The sequence below is a fragment of the Candida jiufengensis genome (genome assembly GCF_024610255.1).
Source record: "Candida jiufengensis strain CBS 10846 chromosome Unknown scaffold2, whole genome shotgun sequence".
NCBI classification, from domain to species: domain Eukaryota; kingdom Fungi; phylum Ascomycota; class Pichiomycetes; order Serinales; family Debaryomycetaceae; genus Lodderomyces; species Lodderomyces jiufengensis.
In genome coordinates this window covers 1,221,975-1,248,073 of record NW_026261561.1, presented here as the reverse complement: position 1 = coordinate 1,248,073, position 26,099 = coordinate 1,221,975, and the positions used below count along the sequence as shown (strand labels likewise).

The following is a 26,099-nucleotide window of genomic DNA, read 5'->3' as shown; positions in this document are numbered from 1 at the left end:
TATTTGACAGATCAATGTTTAAGCTTAGTCTCAAAACAACATATTAAATTTCGTTTCGAGGTTGATAAGAATTAAAATGTACTAAAGCATTCTTGTAATATTCTAACCTCTTCGTTCTACAATTACACTTCTATTTATAGATCTTCAAGTACGGTGATATTTTTTTGCAACACGAATTCTTATATTTTTATTTTTCTGCAACAAAAAAACAAACAGTAAGGCACAGTTAATCAATCAAATGTCAAAATCAAAACCTAACCCATTTGAAGATGAAAGTGCTCTAATAGACTTGGACCTAAATAGCTTTGATCCTCAACATCATTATCCACAACACACGCTAAATAATCCATTCAATGATCGATTTGTAATATCAGACGATGAAGACGAAGAAATAGAGGAAAGACCAATAATTACACCATCAAAACCTAGACCTACAAATTACAATCCATATGGAGATGAACCTTCTAAACCTACAGAAAAACCACGAGATTTTGACATCACCCATTTGTATCAAAAAATCAAAAGTAAACTAACGGGCAAGAAAACCCCCAAAATAGAATCAAGAAAACCTAGAGAAATATTCATAATGGATCATGCAGCCAACTCATCTTTTGGATATTTTGGAAATCATATATCAACTACCAAATATAATATAGCAACTTTTTTACCCAAATTTTTATTTGAACAATTTAGTAAATATGCAAACTTATTCTTTTTATTCACATCAATTATACAACAAGTTCCACATGTATCACCGACAAATCGATATACAACTATAGGTACATTGATAGTAGTTCTATTTGTTTCAGCAGTTAAAGAAATATCAGAAGATTTGAAAAGAGCAAATGCAGATAAAGACTTGAATAATACAAGAGTTTTAGTGCTAGATCCAGCACTGGGTGATTTTGTGCTGAGAAAATGGGTAAAAGTTCAAGTTGGAGATGTTGTTAAAGTAAATAACGAGGAGCCATTCCCAGCAGATTTGGTACTTGTGAGCTCTTCAGAACCAGAGGGACTCTGTTACATAGAGACTGCAAATTTAGATGGGGAAACAAATTTAAAAATCAAACAAGCCAAACAAGAAACCTCCACCCTAAAAAGTCCTTCAGAATTGATAAGAGGATTAAGTAATGTTGAAATTTTATCAGAACAACCAAACTCATCATTATATACATATGAAGGTAATTTAAAAAATTTTGAACATGGTCCTGATATTCCTTTGAGTCCTGAACAACTACTTTTGAGAGGTGCCACATTACGTAATACACAATGGATTAATGGTATTGTAATATTCACAGGTCATGAAACAAAATTAATGAGAAATGCAACTGCAACACCTATAAAAAGAACAGATGTTGAAAGAATTATAAATTTACAAATTATTGCATTATTTTGTGTTCTTATTGTGTTAGCTCTAGTTTCATCAATAGGAAATGTTATCAAAACAAAGGCCAGTAGTAGTGATTTGGGTTATTTGTACTTAGAAGGTACATCAATGGCAAAATTGTTTTTCCAAGATTTATTAACTTATTGGATTTTATATTCAAATTTAGTTCCAATTTCTTTATTTGTTACTGTGGAGTTAATCAAATATTATCAAGCTTTCATGATTGGAAGTGATTTAGATATGTACTATGAAGAAACTGATACACCTACTGGTGTTCGAACATCATCGTTGGTGGAAGAATTAGGTCAAATTAATTATATTTTTAGTGATAAAACAGGTACATTGACAAGAAATGTTATGGAGTTTAAATCTTGTTCTATTGGTGGTAGATGTTACATAGAAGATATTCCAGAAGATGGTCATGCTCAAATTATAGATGGTATTGAAATTGGTTTTCATACATATGATGAACTCAAGTCAGATGTAATGAATACAAATTCTCAGCAATCCGCAATAATTAATGAGTTTTTAACTTTGCTTAGTACTTGTCATACAGTCATACCTGAAAATACTGAAAACGGTACAATAAAATATCAAGCTGCATCTCCGGATGAAGGTGCGTTGGTTCAAGGTGCTGCAGATTTAGGATACAAATTCATAATACGTCGTCCAAAAACAGTAACAATTGAGAACACAATTACCAACAATCAATCAGAATATGAATTATTGAACATTTGTGAATTCAACTCCACAAGAAAAAGAATGTCAGCTATATTTAGATGTCCAGATGGTGTTATAAGATTATTTTGTAAAGGCGCTGATACAGTTATTCTAGAGAGACTTTCCAAAAATGAACCACAACCTTTTGTTGAAGCTACCTTAAGACATTTAGAAGATTTTGCTGCTGAAGGATTAAGAACACTTTGTATCGCTTCAAGAATTATACCAGAACAAGAATACAATGAGTGGGCTAAAAAATATTACATTGCCTCTACTGCATTACAGGATCGTGGTGATAAAATGGATGAAGTTGCTGAAACAATTGAAAACAATTTATTTTTGTTAGGTGCTACTGCAATTGAAGATAAATTACAAGATGGAGTACCCGAAACAATACACACATTACAAAGTGCAGGCATCAAAATTTGGGTTTTAACTGGTGATCGTCAAGAAACTGCTATAAACATTGGTATGTCTTGTAAATTATTAAGTGAAGATATGAATTTGCTAATAATCAATGAAGAAACTAAAAATGACACCAGATTAAATTTACAAGAAAAATTAACTGCTATACAAGAACATCAGTTTGATGCTGATGATGGATCTTTAGAATCTTCATTAGCTTTGATTATAGATGGTCACTCATTAGCATTCGCTTTGGAACCGGATTTAGAAGATTTGTTTATTGAATTAGGTTCAAGATGTAGAGCAGTTATATGTTGTCGTGTATCCCCATTACAAAAGGCATTGGTGGTAAAAATGGTGAAACGTAAAAAGAAACAATCTTTGTTGTTGGCTATTGGTGATGGTGCGAATGATGTTTCAATGATTCAAGCTGCTCATGTTGGAGTTGGTATCAGTGGTATGGAAGGTATGCAAGCAGCAAGAAGTGCTGATATATCTATCGGACAATTCAAATACTTAAAGAAATTATTGTTGGTGCATGGTTCTTGGTCATATCGTCGTATTTCGAACGCCATTTTGTATTCCTTTTACAAAAACATTGCATTGTACATGACTCAATTTTGGTTTGTTTTCACGAATGCATTTTCAGGTCAATCTATTGCAGAATCATGGACTTTAACTTTTTATAATGTTTTATTTACTGTTTTACCACCGATTGTTTTAGGTGTTTTTGATCAATTTGTTAGTGCGAGATTATTAGATAAATATCCACAATTATATCAATTAGGTCAACAAAGAAAATTTTTTAATGTTCCAGTATTCTGGAGTTGGATTATCAATGGATTTTATCACTCTGCTGTTATTTTCATTTGTTCATTTTTTATTTATAGGTATGGTAATGTTATGTCTAATGGTTTAACTACTGATAATTGGAGTTGGGGTGTTGCTGTTTATACAACTTGTACTTTAACTGCTTTAGGTAAGGCTGCTTTAATTGTTACTATGTGGACTAAATTTACCTTGATAGCAATACCTGGATCTTTTATATTTTGGTTATGTTGGTTCCCTGCTTATGCAACTATTGCACCATTGATTAATGTATCTGATGAATATAGAGGTGTTTTAAGTAAAACTTATCCTTTATTAACATTTTGGGCAATGATATTTGGTGTTTCTACTTTATGTTTACTAAGAGATTTTGCTTGGAAATTTTACAAGAGACAAATGGACCCAGAAAGTTATCATTATGTCCAAGAAATTCAAAAATTTAACATTCAAGATCATAGACCAAGAATGGAACAATTCCAAAAAGCTATAAGAAAAGTAAGACAAGTTCAAAGATTGAAAAAAATTAGAGGTTATGCTTTTTCACAAGCTGAAGGTCAAGATCAAGATAAAATTGTTAGATTATATGATACAACGAAAAGAAGGTAAATTTTATAGTGGTATTTATTTAAATTTAATTTATTTTAATTTATTCAAATTGAATTGTTCTTGTATTTTCAATAGAACTTCTTCATATTTTCTAGCCATCTGGGAAGCATTAGAGCATCATATAGAAAGCTCTGCTCAAATTAGTTTTTTTAATGTTTTCAATATTGTCAGATCTTAATTCCCATTTCTAAATCACACTTTCATATAATTATTATATCGTTCTCCTTACATTGACCTTCCACAAAAATAGTCTTAATTGTATAACAGGTTTTGTTTTTCTCGTTGAGTAATTGTTGCAAAAGATTTTAAAACGCATAAATAAAGTAATGAATATCATACGTATTTCACATTATTTGTCCCTTCAAAATAGTTCTCTGATAATTTTATTTTTTTTTAAGCACATACAAGTACCTCGTAACTACAGCCTGCATATAAGAAACAATCTGAAACACATGATTTAACAGTACAAACTTTAAGATTCAGTAAAATTTTCAATAAAGTTATGAAACAACTTGCCTTATTATTTCACTTCTAGCTTTTTTTTGTGAAAAAAAAACTAGATGCAATGATTTTTTCATTATCATCAATTAATCGTTTGTAATGAATAATTCATTCTTGCAAATATAAGTCAGTCTTAACAACACTCGAATGAAAATGTAAGTGAAATTGTAATTTATGTCCATTGCTCTTAATTTTTTAAGCAAAATACTTCAATATTTTTAGATGCTAATTAAGAACCAATAATATTAAATTATTTTTCTTTTCAAGTTATCAGATCCAATTTTATAAGTATCCATGATTAATAAAAACACTATACATTAACATAAGACTATGAAGACACAACTTAAAACAAAGAGTAATGAACTTAATAATAGAGCTTGTAATTAAATACTTAATTATTTATTAAAAAATAACTATAGAATCTAAAAATTAGTTAAATTAGTTTGAGAAGGATTCTAATAAGATGTTTCTTTCATCAGAATCTGAACCCCAGTTTTTGACAACAACACATGAAGCACCAACAACTTTTCTAGCATTACCTTCTTGATCTAATTTACATAAACCAGCCCATTCACCTAATTGTTTAGCATCTGAAACTTTGATTAATGGAATTTTTTCTTCTGGTTCATTACAAAGAGCTTCAATTAATTTAATAATTGAATCTTCAGTTACAGCATCACATAAGACACATAATTGAGCTTGACCTTGAGAAAGAGCTTTTGAGGCTTCTCTTAATCCACGAGCAAGACCATCATGTACTAAAGAATTTCTTAAAACAACTTTAAGAGCATCTTCAATGCTGACTGAAGAAGTTTCAACTGCTGGTGCAGCTTCTTCGTGTTGTGGGATTTCTGAATCTGACATTGATGAAGTTAATAATAAATGATTTTAAAAATGATATTTAATCGAAATAGTTCAAAATATAACTATATATTTGTCGTTACTATCTGTGATGATTTAAATGTACTAAAAAAAAGGTATATGAAAAATTTCACTGAGTCTTGTAGACTTAAATTACGCAAATATCGAAGAAGCACTACCAAATTGCGCGATGATGTTTACCGGAAAAATATCAAGAAAAATTGATGTTTGAAACAGTTCAAGTCAACATATTCCATAGCTAGCAACAGCCGTAAACTGTCTGTAAGCATAACCACACTCAACATGAGCATTGTAATAGTAATACAAATGCTACTATGTCTATACAAGCCCCTGAATAGCTCTTTTACTTACTTGTTAAAAAATCACGTGCAAAGTACTAGTTTTAGGGCAAAGCCTTTTTTTGAAGTCGTGAATTAAGAGTTACAACATTTAATGTTTTGACAACACTTTTATGAAGTAAATGGCTGCTTTTAAGAAGTAAGTGAAAGGCATATTTAATTTGTTTTGTCCGATTTCCAGATATTAGAGGACGTAAACTTTCTTATGGAAGGGCGATATATAGAAAAGTCACCTTGTAAAAGTAAAATATGTAAATTTATCATGAGATGTTTGGTATTTTGCAGCAAAACGTAGATAAATACTTCTAGACTCTATTTTCAGGAACTTGAAGTTTAATAAATAGCATCTACCCTTATTAAAAGCGAAAGTTTTATTTATTATTCTCCAGATACATTGCATGGAAGACGGAAACTAATGTAAATAACCAGAAAGAGACGGAAAATGAATTATCAAGTCAAAGAAAATACAAAACATGAGGCGAATGCTTTACATAAGGATTTAAGTTTTTAATTCCAATTGGGGCTAATACATTTTTTGATTGCTTTCAAATCGACACTAAAATGTTTCCCCAAATTGTTTTAGTACGGTGATTTAAAACAATGTACGTAAAAATAATTATTAGCGTAAATAATTTACTATATAATTTGGACTGTTTTAACATTTCATACAGATTTCTATTGTCAATTATGCATTAAATCTAGCAACTTACTTCAAAAGTTATTCCCTGATTTGGATAAGTCATTTAATCCATATATGATAGAATAGAATAACATGAAGGGTTCCAAGTTGTATAAAACCGATTCAAAAATACGTTTTTATCTAGTTATGCTTCAAACCAAAAAAGGTCCACATTAATCGTAATGAGGTACTTACATATACTAATACAATTTTATATATTCTCAGTAGTGTTAGCATTATGGCCATTTCAAAACGAGGATAATACAGTTGGTGCAACTCCAACATCAGCATGGTGGGAAGGATTATTTGGAAGTGCAACTACAAGTTCATCAGAATCAAGCTTACCAACTGCAGCAGAAACAACAACAGCACTAAGTTCATCATCAGCACCATGGTATTTAAATTTTTTCGGAACAGCTAAAAGTTCTTTGGGTGCAGCTTCAACTACAGCACCGCCACAAGTTACAACTACAAATTCCAGAGCTTTACTGGTATTTTCAGAAATTTCAAATACTTTATTATCAATAAATAGTACTATAGCTTCAATCACATCAACAACTGCAAGTTCTCAAACAACTTCACAAGATGCAATTGAAAGTTTAATTGGTGGATTTTTTGGTGGTAGATCGAGTTTAGTAAGTAGTTCAGCTACTCAATCACAAAACTCAACAGCCAAAACAACTGATGAAACAGAAAGTAATACTGATGGTGATGGAGTTGCCAATCCATATTCTCCCGTGAATGTCACATGTCCAAGAGACCCCATAATTCGTCAAGCTGATGGATTATCAATTAATGAAATAAATTATGTAAATGCAAAACATGAACAAACAAATAAATTTTTAATTAGTTTTTTAAATAATAGAGCAAATTTAAGTGATTTTGATGCTGAAAAATTCATTAATGATAATTCAGCTAAACATAATATTAGTATTGGATTAGCATTTTCTGGTGGTGGTTATAGAGCAATGTTAGCTGGAGCTGGAAATATTTTAGCTTTGGATGGTAGATTTGAAGATTCAAATACAAATGCGTTGGGTGGATTATTGGAGTCATCAACATATTTAGCAGGATTATCTGGTGGTTCATGGTTAGTTGGATCTTTAGTTTTAAATAATTGGTTATCAGTTGAAGAAATTTTAAATGGATCATCATCAATTTGGCAATTAGAAGATTCATTTATAAATCCAAGTAGTATGAATTTACCAGAATTAGCTAAATATTATACTGGCATTGGAACTGCCATAAAAGCTAAAAATGATGCTGGGTTTGAAACTTCAATAACTGATCTTTGGGGTAGAGCGTTAAGTCATCAATTTTTTGAAGATTCAAGTGGTGGATCAAATGTTACTTGGTCAAGTATTAAAAACTTAACTTCATTTAAAGATCATAGTATGCCTTTTGCTTTCGCTGTTGCAAATGGTAAAACAGTTGAACAAACCACCATCATAGATCAAAATTCTACATTTATTGTTGAAATTTCACCTTATGAATTTGGTAATTTTGATAGTGTTCATGCATTTGCAGATACTGAATTTTTAGGATCAAGTATAAATGATGGAAACACACTGAAATGTGTTAGAAATTTCGATAATGCTGGATTTATATTGGGTACTTCATCTTCATTATTTAATCAAGTTTTTGCAAATTTAAGTGAATATTCAGCAAGTTATTTACTTAGACCAGTTATTGAATTAGCATTAAGTGATTTAAGTGATGAAAAAACAGATGTTGCAATTTATAAACCAAATCCATTTTTTGAATTAGAAGAAGCACAAATTGATGACATTGTAAATAACGCTACTTTATCTTTAGTGGATGGTGGTGAAAATAAACAAAATGTTCCATTTTATCCATTAATTCAACCAGAACGTGAAGTTGATGTTATTTTTGCATTTGATAATAGTGCTGACACTCAAAATAATTGGCCAAATGGTACTTCAATGGTTGAAACTTATAAATGGCAATTTACTGATCAAGGTAGAGGTAAACCATTTCCATTTGTACCAACTATTGATATTTTCCTTAAAGATAAACTTGGAGATAGACCATTATTTTTAGGTTGTAATGCTTCTTCATTAGGTCCAATTATTGATTTCCATGATCAAGATTTGAATGAAACAGATGTTCCTTTAGTCGTTTATATGTCAAATAATCAACAATCTTACTTGTCAAATTTTACAACATTTAAATTAACTTATGATAATGCTGAAAAATCAGGTACTATACAAAATGGGTATGAAGTTATGTCAAGAGGTAATATGACAGAAGATGAAAATTGGGCAACATGTGTTGGATGTGCAATTATAAGAAGACAACAAGAAAGATTAGGTGAACAACAAAGTGATGAATGTGCTAAATGTTTTCAAGATTATTGTTGGACAGGTTCAATTGAAAGTGGACCAGAAGTTTCAGCTTTTCCAAATGCAAAATATCAAAATTCAACTACTTCGGGTTATAAGAATTCTACATCATCAACCACCTTAAGTAATTCAACATCAACAACTATGAGAAATTCAACAACTCCATCAACTCCATCAACTACAATTTCAATAAATTCTACATCAACAGCAAGAAATACAGTAGATGCTGTATCAATGACAAGTTCTGTTAGTACATTAACTTCATTATCTGCCACTACAACTACTCAACCAGGTACAACATTTGCTGGCATAGGTTCTTTCATTTCTTCACCTTCAATTACAATTTTAATTTTAAGTTATATCATTTCTCTTGTATAAAAAATATATATTAGTTTCCAGGTAATTGATTGTATATAAATATTAACTCTTACTATTACAACAACAACAACAATAACACTTGACCTCAAATTAGTTCTGTACCAATCACTGTGTATATTCTACTCCTCAATTTCATGGTAAATTATTTCTTCCCCCATTTTAATGTTCATCATTAACTAATGCCATAATCATTCTATATAAATAAAAGAAAAACATAACCAAATGAAATCCCAATTTCAAAAAACTTTCCTTTTTATGTTTTGATAAAGTTCTAAAAATTTCAGTAGCATCTAATAAATGATTTTTTGTATAAAATTTATTAACATTATAAGCAAATAATGGTAAATTTAATAAGAAACAAAACCAATAACCATTAATTAAAAATAATGTTGTTAAAAATCCATTTAATGAAGCTTCTGGTATAAACCATGGATTTAATTTATTACATAATTCAATTGGATTAATATAATCACATTCTAAATCTGAATACATTATTGTGAAAAATACTTGTGAAAATAAATTAACAGCATTGACAACTACTGCAAGAATAAATAACCTTTGGAATAAGTTAGTAAAAATCGAATTAACAGGATGTATGTTCTGGTGATTTTTCGTACATACCATGCTTCTCCAGTCATTTTTGGTTGTTGTTGTCACAAGAGAGTTTTGATAAAGAGATTCAATTTTTTTTTTTTTTCTTCTAATTTGGTTTGCTCTAATTATTTTTTTCTATACATTGCCAATTATCATCAAGATTAAATTGAGTTATATCACCAAATTCTATAAGATTTATCCATTCAGAACCATTATACCAACTTCTTAACACTATAAGGTCATCTTTCAATTGTATCAAACCTTGTTTCCAATTATCTAACCTTACCAACATACCTAATCCTGATTTTAATTTATAAGTATAATAAATTTTTGGATCCACACTTGAATCTTCTCTAACTTCTTCACTAGGTGAATGTTTAATTGGGTCTAATGATCTCCAAATTTCAATATATGGAGATACTACCCCCAAAGAATTTTTCATTTTACCAACTTCTTTACGATCTAACCCTATTTGAGAAAATTCTCCAATATCTGAATCAATTATCAATTCTTTACCATCCAATGATTCTTTTAAACTTTGTGAATTTATGAAGCTATCGAATTTAATGGTTGTAGGAGATAACTCAATTTCTTTACCTGCTAGACATAATTCAAAAACTTGGTAAAATTTGGAACCTTGTTGAGTTTTGTATTTTCTAATATCAACATAATAATTAGCTGGAGTCGTCAAAACTAAAACATCCGCATCTTCTTTCACATCTTCTGGAGGCCATTGAATACTAATTCTTTTTGAAAGTACCATTCATGTTTATTAAAGATTAAACTATTTAGCTATATAACATTCATGTGCGGCTATTTTAGCAGCAGCAGGAATTTTTAATCCGTCAAGTTTTTTCAAATGTTGAAAATACAAAATTAATAAAACTTTATAATCAGTTATTTCCATAAATTCATTTCTTTTTTGCCATTCACCACTTGTTGAAAGTTCTTGTAATGTAGTTGCTAAATTTTCAAGATCTTCAATATTATTTAATTGTTGTATTGGAGTTTCTTCTGGGAAAAATACATAGGAATATAAATCTTTAGTAAGTGGATTTAATCTAAGATCTAAAACCATTAATGAATCAATTAGCGATTTCAAATGAGCCATAATTTCATAAACATCAGTTAAATCATTACTTACTAATAATAAACAATATAATTTTTTCAACCCAAACAAAGGTTCTACATTTGTGAAATGATTAAAATTTAGGTTCAAATATTGTAAATTTGGAAATTCTTCAGCAAAATTATTTGGTAATGACTTGAATTTCATTGAATTCATTGTTAAATGAGTGATATTATCATTTCTTGGTAAAAATGTACATCCAGAAACATTTAAAACCCTCAAGTATAAACAATCATTCAAGAAAATTTCATTTGGTTGGAATTTACATGAAATTTTTTCAATTCCATTAATTTTATTCATTAAAAATTGTTCAACTTGATTACCATCAAATTTAAGACATCTCAAAGATTTTAAACCTCTAACATCTAACACTTTTAATTGGTTTTGGTTTATTGATAAATTTGTCAAATGTCCCACAGCATCAAATTTTAGCAAATTATTATAATCACAATTTAAAACTCTTAACTTCTTTAGATGACCAATACCAGTAACCTTTTTAATATTGTTATTTGAAACATTTAATTTTTGTAATTCAAAGAATTCACACGAACTCAAATCTAACACTTCTAAAAGATTACCAGATAAATTTAATTCATTTAAATATTTCAACTGTTTTAAACCTTCAAAGTTAGTTAATTGATTATTTGATAAATTTAAAGAAGTTAATTGAATATTTGAACAAAGATTTATTCTTGAGATTTGATTGTTTGCTAAATTTAAATATCTTAAACTTGCAAAATCTTTAAAAGTTGTTCTATTTTCAATTTTATTAAATGATAAATTTAATCCAATAATTTTTCTTGGAATGCCTGATAAATAAGATATGTGATTATGTGAAGCATCTAGCTTTTTTAAATTTGGTAAAAATTTATCCAACATTTTTAATTTTATTAAATGTTTTTTTGCAATATTAATTTCTTCAACAACTTCCCAATCAATAATGCTTTCTTCTAGTAAAATATCATTTAAGACCGACACCAAACTTTTTTCAGTTTCTGAAAAGGTAACTTCTTCAATGTCATGTACATTTGTAACATCCCTTGCATTTGTAATATTAGCCGGTTCTTGAAAAAATGATACTTCTTTTTTAGGTGGTGGTGGTGCTTCATCATTCAACTCGGACAAACCATCTAAAGTATAATTTTCATCATAATTAATCCATTTTTGATTTTCACTATCAAATACCATATTACCAAGATTATCTGGCACCTTTAGGTTTGGTTGTCTTTCCCCATTAATTATTGGTGATTGAAATTCTTTTTTCAATTTTGATGGGGATTTCCATTTTATATTGATGGTGGTATCAGCCAAACTTAAATTTTGAATATCTTCTTGAGTTAAACTTTCATTTGTATAACTTGAACCATGATCTTGTTCAAAAGTTAATTCCCTAAGTTTATCAATTACTATTTCAGATGATTCTTCTTCTTCTTCTTCTGATTTTGAAATCATTGTATAATCATTAGATTTTGGATTTGGTACTTCACTTTTTTCATCAGAACTATAACCAGTAGTATACGATGCATATTCACTTTCAACTACTTGTTCTTGTCTTGGAGTTGAACTTGCAGAAACTACTCTAAAATCACTTGATTTAAATTTTTTTTCTAAATTTGAAAAAACTTTATTTGCATGATTTTTATAAGATTTATCATTATAAGAACCAGTCTTTGTAAAATCTTTTATAACAGCTCTTGGTTGTATTGGTTGTATTGGTTGTTTAGAGGTTATATGAGCAGGAGTGTTTTTATTTGATGCAATATTTTTCAAAACTCCATTTAATTGTTGTTTTGTATAAGTATCATAATTCCCACCAAATATTTTCATTGGTGAAGAAGTAGGTTTTGTTAATGGTGATGAAGTATCAGTAATTTCATTTGATTCACTGAAAATATGTTGTAGATTCTTTTGAGCAGGACTTTTCTGTTGCCATGGTAATTCATTGTGTAACTGAATATCTGAATTATGAACTATAGTGTTGATAGTAGTTGGTTCAATTTGTTGTGGTTGTTGTGATTGTTGTTGTTGTGGTGTTGGAGGTTGTTGATTTTCAATATTTAAAGATTGCGGCCAATTTTCATTTAATTCTTCTGGCATCCAATTTGGAGTTTTATTAATTTGATGATGATGTTGATTATCAGTATTATTTGTATGATCATCATTTATAAAAGTTGAACCTAATTCTTTTGATTTTGCATTTGGATGAGATTTATGATGAAAAGTATTTGGTACTAATAATGATTTATTAGACAATTCAGTTTTATTAATATTATCTTCAATAAAAGTACTTTTATTACCAGAAAAATTATAATTTTGAGTGTATCCAACTTTTTTTTGATACATTGATTGTTGTCTCGGTGCTAGAAATGTATTTTGTTTAATTGATTTTTGTTTGGTTAATTGTGGTAATTGTTTTGGTTGTTGATTTAATGAATGATTTGATAATTGATCCGATGAATGATGATTTGGTAAAGTATTATTTAAATTACTTATAAACTCTTTATTATTATTAATATCAATATTATTATTATTCATATTAATTATAATACTACTTTTTTCATAATAATTCAAATTGTTGGTTGTAAAAAAAATGGTATAAAAAGAGTTATAATAATATTATTAATATTTGTTTACATTTTATATAATACTTTTAAATAAAAGAATAACAAAAAAAAATAAAATAATTTATTAAAAAAGAAAAGTTACAAAATCAAATCAATTTTGTAATCAAGAATAGAAGTAGATAGTGTTAAATTTAAAGAGATGATATTAATATACATATATATATAATAAATTCTAGATGTTGTCAATAGTTATTTGGTCCAAGTATAATCATTACAAAACTTAAGTAATGATGAGAATAAGTTTTGTAAGTTTCAATCCCCAAAATTTACTTATTTCAATATAGTTAATACTTAATAGTTATATAAATTTGTAAATAAATATAATTATATAATACTTGAATCTTAAAATTTTATAAGTCCGGAATCATAATTTTAATTTAATTTAAGTACTAATTTAAATATTAAGAACAATTTATTTATTAATCTATTAATAAAATTTCTTATAATTCATCAATTACAATTTTAATAAATTTGATCTTTTCAGTAAACTAGTTTCACTCATGAATTAATCATCATAATAGTTGAATACTTCTATCAAATGTAAATTCTATACATATCATCATATAATAATAATTAATACACAAAATCTTAAGATTATTTTATTGTGAATTAATTATAGAAAGAAAGATGGAAATAAAAACCCCCTTTTTCGAAATGTATCAAATTAGTTCATTCATTACAATTGACATAAAAAATCCTTGTTGATGTAAGTCAAATAACTCTTCATTAATAATCATTTGATAATTAATTGACTTACAAAAAGAATGATTGGAACTAAAATAATTGGTATTAAATTATTTCCAATTAATTGTTAATATTGTATATATATATATATATCATAATTAATCAGAATCTTAGGATTAAAATTTTAGTTAGAAATTATAGAATTGTAATTTGATAATTTAGTAAAATGTTTGTAGATTATCTAATTCATCAATTATTTTCATTGTTAACAACAATTATGTTATTCTCTATTATAATAATTTATTAAATCAATTCTTAAAAAAAGGTTATAACTTTTCAAAACCTTTTTAATTTACCCCCCCAGTTTTACATAACTTTTATTAACTATTATATTGCGTTATCATACTAAAAAAAATATTATTATTAGTAAAAAGGAACTTATTTTAATATATTAGAGACCATTTGAATATTTATATTATATTATATTAGTTTTTAATTTGTCTTTTTTATAAATCAATTTATTATAGAATGGCATATCCACCAACCAATCTTGATTCATATCAAGTTGGAGGTGAAACTAATACGCTGGATCCTCCTGATTATCAAATTCAATCAATAAATTATGGATCAATTGCTTCACAATCACATTCACAATCACAATCACAATCTCAACCACAACCACCAAATCAAAAATTAAATCCTCATACTGTATCAAATACTGCTAGTCATCAACATAAACAAGAACAAGAATTATTATCAAGTTATACTGTCCCGAATCCTCCTGTTTCTACAAAACAATCAACAAATGCTATAATGACCGAACAACAACAACAACAACAACAACTGCAACTGCAACAAGAAAATATATCAAATACTACCACTTCAACAGATCAACCAAGGACATTATGGATGGGAGATTTAGATTCATGGTTAGATGAACAACAAATTACAGATTTATGGTGGAATATTTTACAAAAAAAAGTTGTAGTTAAAATTATAAAACCAAAATCTTTAAAATTAAGTTATCAAGGTTTAACAAATTCTGGTTATTGTTTTGTTGAATTTGAAACTTTTGAAGATGCTCAACAAGCTTTAAGTCTTAATGGACAATTATTACCTGATATTGCAATGCCTTCACAACAACATTTTCCAATTAATCCTGATAATCAAAAAAAATATTTTAGATTAAATTGGGCAAGTGGTGCAACATTATCTGCTCCAATTATACAAATGCCTGAATTTTCATTATTTGTTGGTGATTTATCAGCTTCAACAACAGAAGCTCATTTATTAGCATTTTTTCAAAAATCTTTTCCTGATTCTATAAAAACAGTAAGAGTTATGACAGATCCTATTTCTGGTAAATCAAGATGTTTTGGATTTGTTAGATTTACAGATGAATTAGAAAGACAAAGAGCTTTAACTGAAATGAATGGGATTTGGTTTGCTGGTAGACCTTTAAGAGTTGCTTTAGCAACACCAAGAAATAATAATAATCGTAGATTCAATAGTAATAATCAACAACAACTGCCTTTTTTACAACATCCAAATGAATTTAATGAAAATACTAATATACCTCCTGAAATGATGTTTATACCTCCTCCAGGAAGTCCACTTTATGGATTTTATAATCAATTAAATAATCCTAGTGGTTCACAAAGAGATATTGAATCAAATTATTTAGATACTCCTCAATTACAAAGATCATTACAATTAGGTATACCTCCACCACAACCAATTCAACAATCTCAAATATCTCCACCATTGCCACAACCACCACTACAACCACCACCTCAATTACATCAACCTCCACCACTACAACAATTTTCAGATCCCAATAATACTACAGTTTTCGTTGGTGGATTATCATCAGAAGTTACAGAAGCTACATTATTTACCCTTTTTAAACCATTTGGTATAATACAACAAATTAAAATTCCACCAGGTAAAAATTGTGGATTTGTTAAATATTCAACAAGAGAAGAAGCAGAAGAAACTATTGCTGCAATGCAAGGGTTTATTATAGGTGGGAATAGAGTTCGATTAAGTTGGGGTAGAGTATCAATGAATAATAAAAGGTTTCAACAACCACCTCAACATCAACAACAATTTCAACCACAACCATATCATCATCAACTACCTCCTCAAGTTTTAAGTGGTGGTGCTCCACAATTGAATATTCCACCTCCACCAATACATCCATTAGGTGTTCCAATACATCTGTTTCATCAATATCAACCATTTCAAAGTCATATACAACAACAACAACAACAACCACAATCATTACATCAAACATTACATCAATCATTATCATCAGATGAAGCTGATTCAGCTGAAACTTCTACAAGTAAACCGCCTGGTGCAGAAGAAAGTGAGTCATCTTTTGATACCTCTGTTGTATAGAATTAAGACATGGATTCAAAAACAGTCAATCTTACAAAATCAATTTGCCTCTGAAACTGATCTCTCTACAATTTCTATTTGAAAAAAATAACGTAATATATATTAATTTATATAAAATTCAAGAAGCAACATAAATAAAAAAAAAAAGACCCAAATCAGAAATGAAAAACCCCCAAACTACTAATCTAAGTTCTTTCACCTCTTAATCTTCTAGCTAATTGAATATCTTTCTTTTGAATAGTAACTCTTTTAGCATGAATAGCACATAAATTAGTATCTTCAAATAATCCAACTAAATAAGCTTCAACAGCTTCTTGTAATGCACCAATAGCAGATGATTGAAATCTTAAATCAGATTTAAAATCTTGAGCAATTTCTCTAACTAATCTTTGGAAAGGTAATTTTCTAATTAATAATTCTGTTGATTTTTGAAATCTTCTAATTTCTCTTAATGCAACAGTACCTGGTTTATATCTATGAGGTTTTTTAACACCACCTGAAACTGGTGCTGATTTTCTTGCTGCTTTTGAAGCTAATTGTTTTCTTGGTGCTTTACCACCAGTTGATTTTCTGGCTGTTTGTTTAGTTCTGGCCATTTTTTGTTGTTTGATTGTATATGAAGTGTAAAAGAAAAAGTTGTGTCTAAAAGGGGCAAAAAAATTAAATTAATAGAGATATTATAGACAAAAAAAAATCAAGGAAATTGAGTTTGAGTACTAAAATTTGGTGGGTGGTGCGAGATTTTACAATGAGAGAGAGAAGAAAACAATTAATTAAAATTTAATCTGTTCTAATTAAAATTCATTATTGAATCTCCTCTAGGAAATTTTTTTTTTCTGTTGGTCATTTAATAAGGAGATTTTGTATGTAATTAATTTTTTGTATTGTACTGGAAAAAAGGAGAGAGAGTTTCAAACTTGTGTCTTGTCTTTTTCAAGTGCGATAAGAAATTTTTAAAGGGTAGTGTATTCGACACAATTTTTTAATTAATTGGATCAGTTCAAACAAAGTGAATTTTACAACATTCTACTCAGAACTTCTCATTACAATTAAATAATGTATTAAATCAACTTCTATACCATAACCTAGTAATTCTTGTTTGCATCATTTTCTTTTGTAATTGGAAAACACCATACATTAAAGCTTCAGCAGTTGGTGGACAACCAGGTACATAAATATCAACAGGTACAATTCTATCACAACCTCTTAATACAGAATATGAATAATGATAATAACCACCACCATTAGCACATGAACCCATAGATATAACCCATTTTGGATCTGGCATTTGATCATAAACTTGTCTTAATGCTGGTGCCATTTTATTAGTTACAGTTCCAGCAACAATCATAATATCTGATTGACGTGGAGATGCTCTGAAAATAATACCTAATCTATCTTGATCATATCTTGGTGCTGATACATGCATCATTTCAACTGCACAACATGCTAAACCAAAAGTAACTGGCCAAAATGATGATTTTCTTGCCCAATTGGCAATTGTATCTAATGATGTTAATGCATAATCTATTGGACTTGATGCAGTTTTTTCAGACATTAATGGGAAATCAGTTGGTAATTGTTGTGGAGTTAATTCTTTTGATGAAACATTACGTTTTGATATATATGATGGGGTTGTGTTGGCTATTATTAATGATGAAATGTTTGGCCTTATTTGTTTAATTTGGTTTAAAGCTGTTTTTTTACTTAAAGAATACATTTTTTAGATTTTTAGTGTGTTGTGATTTTATGTCTATATATATATATGATTTGAATATGTAAAGATGCAATTAAATTGTAAAATAGAATATGTTGAGTTCAGATGTGATAATTGAATGCCCGAATTAATGACTAAAACTCTTTTTGGTTAATATTTGATCGTTCTTGGTGTTGATGAATTGGAAGGATAGATGGTTGTAAATAAACTCTTCACTTAAAACAACTAATAAAACAATTCTCTTAATTAAAAAAAAAAATATTAAAATTTGTTAAGCAAAAAAAAAGTATTGGTGATTGGATAAAAAAATAATATATACAATGTCTTGTCACAAAAACAAAACTTATTGCGACAAATAAGCTATGTATCTAACAACAACAAACCTTTATTTAAGAATAAGTCTATATCTATATAAGGACTTTGCATTTAAAGTGCATGGGTGCTCTCTAGGACTGTAATAGCCGCTTCAGGTTCCTTTAAAAATTTAAGGCTTTTTTCTCGAGATTCATGACTTAAAAATTTAATCGATGTATTTTATCTCTAACACCTCAGTAGTCAACAGGCTTTCTATCATCGTTTTTTTACTCATTAAGGATTGTTAAAGGTCTTCTCATCAATCTATAATCTCATTTAGATATTGTTCAATTTTTTTCATTATATTTTCTTTGATATCTTGAGGTACTAATTCTTCAGCTTTCGGTTTTACAAATGCATACAAGTCACCAATATTTGAAGTTTCTTCTTGTTTATTATTATTATTTAATTGTTTATTAGTGATTTGAGCTACTTTATCATACCAACCACTTTCATATAATTGTAATTTTAATTGTTTATTTATTAATTCATACTCTCCTGATGCTATTAGATGATCTTGTATTTTAGATTTTATTTGATCTAGCTCTGTTTGTTGATTTGATTCATTTTCTTGTTTTGTCATAATTATGATTAGTTAATGATTAGTTACTAGTTAATGATGTTTGATCTGTTTGATCAATTCAAAAAATTTGTCCCAACATATCGTACAAAAATCAAAGCCGCCGCACGGAATTTAATTTTGTTATTTGAAACTCCAATTATTCAATTTAGCAATATTATAATTACTTTTAAAAAACTAGTTTATGTTAAAAAGAGCTTTCACAACTTTCTCAATACTACGTCGAGCAATGTCAACAAAAGGATCACCATTTGACGCAAAAGTCACATCTATTGAATCTTTGAAGCAAGGTAAATGGATCCAAACAAAATTAATAAATTATGATGATCCAAATGGTAACCATAGACAATGGGAAATGGCTGTAAGAACGACAAGAACAGATACTACTAATGTAGATGCTGTATCAATCGTTTCCGTATTGGATCATAAAAATAAATCAAAAGAAATAGTTTTAGTAAAACAATTTAGACCACCTTGTGAACAAGTAGTTATAGAATTACCAGCTGGATTAATAGATCCTAAAGAATCAATAGAATCAACAGCAGTAAGAGAATTACATGAGGAAACAGGATATCATGGAACTTTTGAGAAACAATCAGTTATAACGTATAGTGATCCAGGTTTAACAAATGCAAATATGGTATTAGCTTATGTAAATGTTGATTTAACAAAAGAAGAAAATCAAAATCCAAAACCTCAACTTGAAGATGGTGAATTTATTATAACTTTTAGTTTACCATTGGATAATTTATTGGAAGAAATTGAAAAAATGTGTAAAGAAGAAAAATGTACTGTTGATGCAAGATTATATCATTTTGCTATGGGATTAAAATTGGCAAAAGAGTTGAATTTGTAGATTCAATATAAATTTTAGAAATATAGAAATACACATAGAAGAGGAAATAAGATGTAAATGACTTATAAACGTAATATCTTCGTACTTATTGTAAATCTGTTTGAATAATATCTTGCACATGATAATGTATCAATTACATAATATAACACAAAATTAATAAAGTATTATGATAACTAATTTTTAAAAGTTGGAGTAAAAAAAATATATTATGTCAAACTTCTAGAACCCTTTATTTCAAAACTTTATATACTTAATGACAGACCAAACAACAACTCCTACACTATGTTGTTTCTGTCTTGGTGACGATACGGAAATACCATCTTTTGGGTCTTTAAAAGATGCTCAAGATATGTTAAAACCATGTACAACATGTTCATTAATTTGTCATAGAAAATGTTTATTAGATTGGTTTAATTCTATACCAAGTGATCAGTTACATATTATACATGCCAACAAAGCAATAAATTTAGCTTCTATATCTAGAGGTTCCCATGATCATATTGGTGATATTGGAATTGGTTCTCCACCAAATAATCAGACTACTAATATTAGAATTGATTTATCTACTCAAGCTTTGGAGAGTTGGTTCACTGGGATAACTCAACAACAAAGACCAAATAACGAAGGACAAGAAGTACAAAATACCACTAATGAAAGTAGTAGTACGGAGAATACCACTAATGAGCAACAGCAAACAGTACCACCATCACCACCACAAAATCAACATCAACATCAGCATCAACCATCATCTAGTAGTTTAGCAACATCAGTTTATATATTCGCCCCTTGCCCACAATGTAAAAAAGATATTATATTTACCATGAAAAGATCAATCATTCTATCATTAAATTCACATTTTAGATCATTTATTTCTAAAATTATAAAATATGGAGGAGTGTTTTTAGGTTTAACATCTGCATTAACTGGAGTTTTATCTATGGGATATATTGGATTAACTACAACAGGTTTAAAAATGATGGATTCTATAATCCCTTCTGCATTATTAGTTAGAATGTTAACTAAGAAAAGATTAATAAATTCTGCAAATTCTTTTTCATCACTTTCAAAAATTTTATTTGGTAATTCAAGTTATGCAGTTGATAATTTAGAACAAGCATTAGTTCAAGGATTAATTGATCCTTTGAAATTTTCACGTATACCTGTATTACCTATAGTCATGTATAGAGCTAGATCATCATCATTTATAAAATTAATATTTGGAGAAAAAGGTGAAGATTATTTAAGTTCATTAATTACTGAATTTATGATTTCTGGGTATATATCATCAATTGCTGATCATTCATTGTTTAGAGCTATATATAAGAACATCAAGAATAGTTTACGAAATGGAACATTAACAAATCCTTTGAAGGGAATAAATTTTTTAACAATTAACAATATAATATCATTAATTATTCCGTTACGCTGGTCATATGATTTGATTTATAGATTAACTTTCAACAGAGCTTATTTTAATCTCACGATGAAATCAAGACCTAGAGCTATTGCTAATAGTTTAAGTGCTGAAGAAATTGATCAATTGGAAGATTTAAATGGTCAATTGAATGAGTATAAACAAAACCACCAGAAGTTATATCAAAATATTAGTAAACGAGTTGATGCTTCAAAAAGGCTCGATAATATTCCATTTTCAACTTTTGCAAAATATATCTACAATAATATACTATTTTTCAATTCAATACTTAAAATGAATTGGCTAAATTACGTTATACTAAATATAAAAGCTAATTTCAAGTTCACGTTAGCATGTTTAAAATACGATTATTCAAATACTTTAATTCATCAAAATACAATTTTCAAATCAATTACTACAATATTATGGCCATATTTTGGCTCAAAATTAGGTAATTTATTAATTTTACAAATACTTACTAAAAAATTCTCTACTAGTTTAGTTTTGGAAAAAAGATTATTAATTGCAAATATTTTAGGATTAGTAGTTATTGCATTCATAAAAGAAATAATTAATTTATATTTATCTAAAAAGAAAGTAAATCAAATATTACAAATTGAAGCAGTTGATTTTAAAAATAATAAATTTTTAAATAATTTAGCTAATAAGATTCTTAATCGAGATGATAATGAAGATATTTTAAATTATTTAACAGATGAAGATTCTTCAACTTCTGGAGAATTTGAAAGAATTTTAACTGGTAGATCAAGTATGGATTTTGTTGATATACCTGGAAATTATCCAAACTAGTAAATAAAGTAGGTAGTGTTGTAATATGTATATTTTAAAAATTTATTTATACAAAAAAATTAAATTAAATTAAATTAAACAAAATAAAGGGGAGTTATAGAAAACTTAATAAAAAAAAATTGTTTCTAAAATTTTTTGGGAATTGATTCTATTCATCGTCATAATTTTCATCCTCTTCAACTTTTCTCATTGGTGGTTCAACATTTTCATCCTTTTTAGGCGGTTCTTCTTCATCATCTTCTGGATTATCATCTTTTGGATCTTCTTCTAATTTTTTAACTGGTTGTTTTTTTTCATCATTTGACTCTTGTTGTTTATCTTGTTTGTTTTGTTCTTCTTGTTTTTCTTTTGATTCTACATTTTCTTCATTCTTATTTACTTCATTAACGTTATTAGGTTTATTTTCATTATTTTCATGTACGTGATGATGTTGATGATGATCTTTATCGGTTGATTCTTTATTATTTGTTCCATTTTCATTTTGTTTTTGTTGTTGATTTTTGGCTTCTGATGGAATAGCTGCAGATTCAACATCATCTGGTTCATCTGATGATTTTGTTTCTCTTTCAGTTACATTTGTTGAATATTGCGGTACAGGTGGGACATCAGCTGAAGATGGAGTACCAGGATTTGGTTGAGCTATTGGGGTTGTTGATTCAGTACTATGATCAATTACTGGTTTTGAAGATATTTTGAGTTCTGATTGAATTGGTTTTTTTGGTTCTTCTTCACCTAATTTATCTGAATCTACATTTGTTGATGTAGCTGGAGTTGATGCGCTATTTTGTTTCTTCAATATTTTACCCTCATCAAATTTATTTTCTAAATCATGTTTACCATTATTTTCAACAACTGGTGTAGTTTCAGGTAAAGGAGTTCCAGTAGTTGATGGTTTTGTTGAGATTTGCTCACGTTTCGGTACATTTTCTTCTTGTTGTGATTGTGATTGTGGTTGCGGTTGTGGTTGTTGCTGTTGATATTGTTGTTGATGGGGTGGTTGTAATGGGGTTGGAGCTGGTGGTTGTTCGTGATTTTGAGCTGGGGTTGGAACTTGTGAAACAGGAGCTGGAGTTAAGGCTGGTGATTCATTTTTTGGCTCTTGTTGATGATTCTTTGGTTTACGACCTGGTCTACCTTTTGTATGTGTTATAGCTGGTAAAGCTGGACTTTGTTGAGTTTGTTGTTGTTGTTGTTGCTGCTGTGGTGGTTGTACATGAGGAGGTTGAACTAATTGAGGAGGCAGTTGCTGATGTTGTTGTGGTTGTTGTTGAAGTTGTGGTGGTTGCTGTTGTTGAAGTTGTTGGTGTGGTGGTAAAGGTTGATGATGAGGTTGTAAATTAGGATTAGAACCTTGATATTGAGATAATCCTGCAGCTATTCCTGGTTGTTGTTGAGGTTGTTGCTGCTGTTGTTGTAAATGAGGAGGCTGTTGTTGATGTTGAGGTGGAGCTGGTAATTGAGAAGTTGGTGGTTGTTGTGCCATCAATTGAGGTGGAGGAGGTGGTGGTTGATTAGAATTTAATTGACCCATCATATGTGGTGGTGGAGGTTGCTGTTGTTGTTGCTGTTGTTGATGAGGTGGCAATTGTTGCTGTTGTTGTGGTAATTGTTGTTGTTGCTGTTGCTGTTGTTGATCTTGTTGATTACTTTCTAAAACCATACCTTGTGGTAATCTTGGTTGTTGAATAGCTGGTGGTGGTTGAGGTGGATGAGTATTTCCCTCTTGTTGATATTTTATTAATTGATCTAATCTTGCTTTAATATGAGGATTACCAGGATCTAATCTTTCAGCTTGTCTATAAGCATCTAAAGCATCACTTATTTGATTATTACAAGTTTCATATAAAGTACCTAAATCATACCAAACTTCACTTATATAAGGATTTAACCTTATAGCTCTTGTATAAGCATCCAAAGCATCACGATATTGACTAATTTGATAATATAATACACCTATTGAACACCAAAAAGTTGGATTTCTCGAATCTCTATTAACAGCTTGTTGAAATGCTTCATAAGCTGCATTAAAATCTCCCCTAATCATATGAACTCTACCTAAATAATACCAAGAATGTGCATCACTCTGATCAATTTCTAAAGATTGTGTTAAATATTTAAGAGCTATATTTAAATCTTGTTGAAATGGTTCTTGTTGTTGCTGTTGTTGTTGCTGACCAGTAGAATTTCTTGGAGTTGGTGGATTCAGTTCAGCTTGTGAATATAGACAACCTAATTGTTGTAAAACTTTTGCATGTTGAGGATTTACTTGTAAAACTTTTTCATAAGCTGATTTAGCACCACTCCAATCTTTTTGTTGTTCCAAAACACTACCAATTTGAAACCAAACATCAGGTTGAGTTAAAGGATGTGGAGGATTATTTAAAATATATTGAAAACATTCTAATGCAGGTTGTAATTTCCCTTGATGTTTATAAATTATTCCCAATCTAAAATAAATTTCATTTGCTTTATCAAAATTTGGATCTAATTCTAAAACTCTAACAAAAGCTTCTTCTGCATATTCTAATGAACCATATCTATCATATAATATACCAATACCATGCCATAATTTAGGAACATTTGGATTTTCAAGATAATATAAAGCTCTTTGATAAGCAGCATAAGCTCTTTGTAAATCATCCAACATTAAATAACAATGACCTAATAAACCCCAAGTTTCACCATTTTCTGGATTAAAATTTAAAGCTTGTTCATATAATTCTGCTGCTTTAAAATAAATATCTTTTGATCTATAAACATTTGCTAATTTTATTAGTACATCTGGATTATTTGGTAAATGTCTTAATGCAGAATCATAAGAACTTAAAGCACGATCAAAATCTCCTAAACTTTCAGCTAATGAACCTATTGCTAACCAAGTTGAAGCAGTTGTATCACTTAAAGCATTTGCTGCAGGATTATTTGAAACTTGTGATTGTGATTGTTGTTGAGCTTGTGCTTGAGCTTGTGCTTGTGCCTGTGCTTGAGCTTGAGCTTGTGCTTGTGCTTGAGCAGCTGCAGCCACTATAATTCCAGGTCCTGCGTGTTGTTCTTGTTGTTGTTGTTGAGGTGGTGGAGGTTGTTGATTAGATTGTATTGAACCAATAGATTGTTGATTATTAGGTTGTTGTTGTTGTTGTTGTTGTGGAGGTTGTCCTTGTTGTTGTAATGGTTGGATACCTTGATTAGATTGATTTAAAGTATGAGAATGTAATCCACCACCATTTAAAGCTGGTGGAGGTTGTTTATTACCCACTGCAATCAGATGAGTTGGATTATACATATGATTATAATATTATAGTTGAAAATTATTGAAAATTGAATTTTATTGAAAAATGATTATAAATTATAGACACTCCAAAATACGAATTTGTATGTGAACTCAATGTAATAATAGTAAATAATCAATCAAAATTATAATCAAATATTCCAATATTCCAGAGTTTAATATCTAGATAGATTTATTTAACAATTTATTAATGAATAGTAATAATATATACAGATGTATATATATATTTTATTTGGTTGTAAAAAAATGATAGTTCCAAAAATATTTGTGATGTAATACAGGAAAAAATTTATAAAAGATTGGTGGTTTAAATGGTGAATTTTTTTTTCTCTTTTTTTTTCTTTGAGTTTTTGAGTTTTGAGTTAATAATAAAAAATAATAAATAATAAAATTTAAAACCTTTTTTTTTATTTTTAATTTTTTNTTTTTTTTTTTTTTTTTTTTTTTTTTTTATTTTTTTTTTTTAATTATTTTTTTTAATTTTTTTTTTTCTGGTTGTTGAATATTAGAAATATATTATTTATATTGTCAGTTTAACGAGTTATATTACTCTTATAT

At 28.7% G+C, this 26,099-nt stretch overlaps 12 protein-coding genes across 12 annotated transcripts; 5 read left to right on the top strand and 7 right to left on the bottom strand. All coding sequences in view use genetic code 12, as the record gives it.

Annotated features, from left to right (window-relative positions):
* Window positions 1-238: 238 nt before the first annotated feature.
* Window positions 239-3,946, top strand: KGF54_003581 (aminophospholipid-translocating P4-type ATPase; the record flags this gene model as incomplete). Its single annotated transcript, XM_051764185.1, has 1 exon — window positions 239-3,946. The coding sequence occupies one exon, from the start codon at window positions 239-241 to the stop codon at window positions 3,944-3,946; it is 3,708 nt and encodes a 1,235-aa protein (XP_051619641.1).
* A 939-nt stretch (window positions 3,947-4,885) lies between these two features.
* On the bottom strand, window positions 4,886-5,311 carry RPS12 (40S ribosomal protein eS12; the record flags this gene model as incomplete). Its single annotated transcript, XM_051764184.1, has 1 exon — window positions 4,886-5,311. The coding sequence occupies one exon, from the start codon at window positions 5,309-5,311 to the stop codon at window positions 4,886-4,888; it is 426 nt and encodes a 141-aa protein (XP_051619640.1).
* Window positions 5,312-6,528: 1,217 nt separating this feature from the next.
* KGF54_003579 (uncharacterized protein) lies at window positions 6,529-9,087 on the top strand (the record flags this gene model as incomplete). The annotated part of the gene is made up of 1 exon (XM_051764182.1): window positions 6,529-9,087. One exon carries the CDS (start codon window positions 6,529-6,531, stop codon window positions 9,085-9,087), a length of 2,559 nt encoding a protein of 852 aa, XP_051619639.1.
* A 159-nt stretch (window positions 9,088-9,246) lies between these two features.
* Window positions 9,247-9,725, bottom strand: KGF54_003578 (cornichon family protein; the record flags this gene model as incomplete). The annotated part of the gene is made up of 2 exons (XM_051764181.1): window positions 9,247-9,643; window positions 9,709-9,725. The coding sequence occupies 2 exons, from the start codon at window positions 9,723-9,725 to the stop codon at window positions 9,247-9,249; spliced, it is 414 nt and encodes a 137-aa protein (XP_051619638.1).
* Window positions 9,726-9,802: 77 nt separating this feature from the next.
* KGF54_003577 (uncharacterized protein) lies at window positions 9,803-13,345 on the bottom strand (the record flags this gene model as incomplete). The annotated part of the gene is made up of 2 exons (XM_051764180.1): window positions 9,803-10,389; window positions 10,483-13,345. 2 exons carry the CDS (start codon window positions 13,343-13,345, stop codon window positions 9,803-9,805), a joined length of 3,450 nt encoding a protein of 1,149 aa, XP_051619637.1.
* A 1,301-nt stretch (window positions 13,346-14,646) lies between these two features.
* KGF54_003576 (uncharacterized protein) lies at window positions 14,647-16,521 on the top strand (the record flags this gene model as incomplete). Its single annotated transcript, XM_051764179.1, has 1 exon — window positions 14,647-16,521. The coding sequence occupies one exon, from the start codon at window positions 14,647-14,649 to the stop codon at window positions 16,519-16,521; it is 1,875 nt and encodes a 624-aa protein (XP_051619636.1).
* Window positions 16,522-16,706: 185 nt separating this feature from the next.
* Window positions 16,707-17,117, bottom strand: HHT1 (Hht1p; the record flags this gene model as incomplete). Its single annotated transcript, XM_051764178.1, has 1 exon — window positions 16,707-17,117. The coding sequence occupies one exon, from the start codon at window positions 17,115-17,117 to the stop codon at window positions 16,707-16,709; it is 411 nt and encodes a 136-aa protein (XP_051619635.1).
* A 470-nt stretch (window positions 17,118-17,587) lies between these two features.
* On the bottom strand, window positions 17,588-18,241 carry FESUR1 (Fesur1p; the record flags this gene model as incomplete). The annotated part of the gene is made up of 1 exon (XM_051764177.1): window positions 17,588-18,241. One exon carries the CDS (start codon window positions 18,239-18,241, stop codon window positions 17,588-17,590), a length of 654 nt encoding a protein of 217 aa, XP_051619634.1.
* A 610-nt stretch (window positions 18,242-18,851) lies between these two features.
* On the bottom strand, window positions 18,852-19,175 carry KGF54_003573 (uncharacterized protein; the record flags this gene model as incomplete). The annotated part of the gene is made up of 1 exon (XM_051764176.1): window positions 18,852-19,175. The coding sequence occupies one exon, from the start codon at window positions 19,173-19,175 to the stop codon at window positions 18,852-18,854; it is 324 nt and encodes a 107-aa protein (XP_051619633.1).
* Window positions 19,176-19,401: 226 nt separating this feature from the next.
* On the top strand, window positions 19,402-20,028 carry YSA1 (ADP-ribose diphosphatase; the record flags this gene model as incomplete). The annotated part of the gene is made up of 1 exon (XM_051764175.1): window positions 19,402-20,028. The coding sequence occupies one exon, from the start codon at window positions 19,402-19,404 to the stop codon at window positions 20,026-20,028; it is 627 nt and encodes a 208-aa protein (XP_051619632.1).
* A 253-nt stretch (window positions 20,029-20,281) lies between these two features.
* On the top strand, window positions 20,282-22,252 carry KGF54_003571 (uncharacterized protein; the record flags this gene model as incomplete). Its single annotated transcript, XM_051764174.1, has 1 exon — window positions 20,282-22,252. The coding sequence occupies one exon, from the start codon at window positions 20,282-20,284 to the stop codon at window positions 22,250-22,252; it is 1,971 nt and encodes a 656-aa protein (XP_051619631.1).
* A 148-nt stretch (window positions 22,253-22,400) lies between these two features.
* Window positions 22,401-25,535, bottom strand: SSN6 (transcription regulator; the record flags this gene model as incomplete). The annotated part of the gene is made up of 1 exon (XM_051764173.1): window positions 22,401-25,535. One exon carries the CDS (start codon window positions 25,533-25,535, stop codon window positions 22,401-22,403), a length of 3,135 nt encoding a protein of 1,044 aa, XP_051619630.1.
* Between the last annotated feature and the right edge of the window lie 564 nt (window positions 25,536-26,099).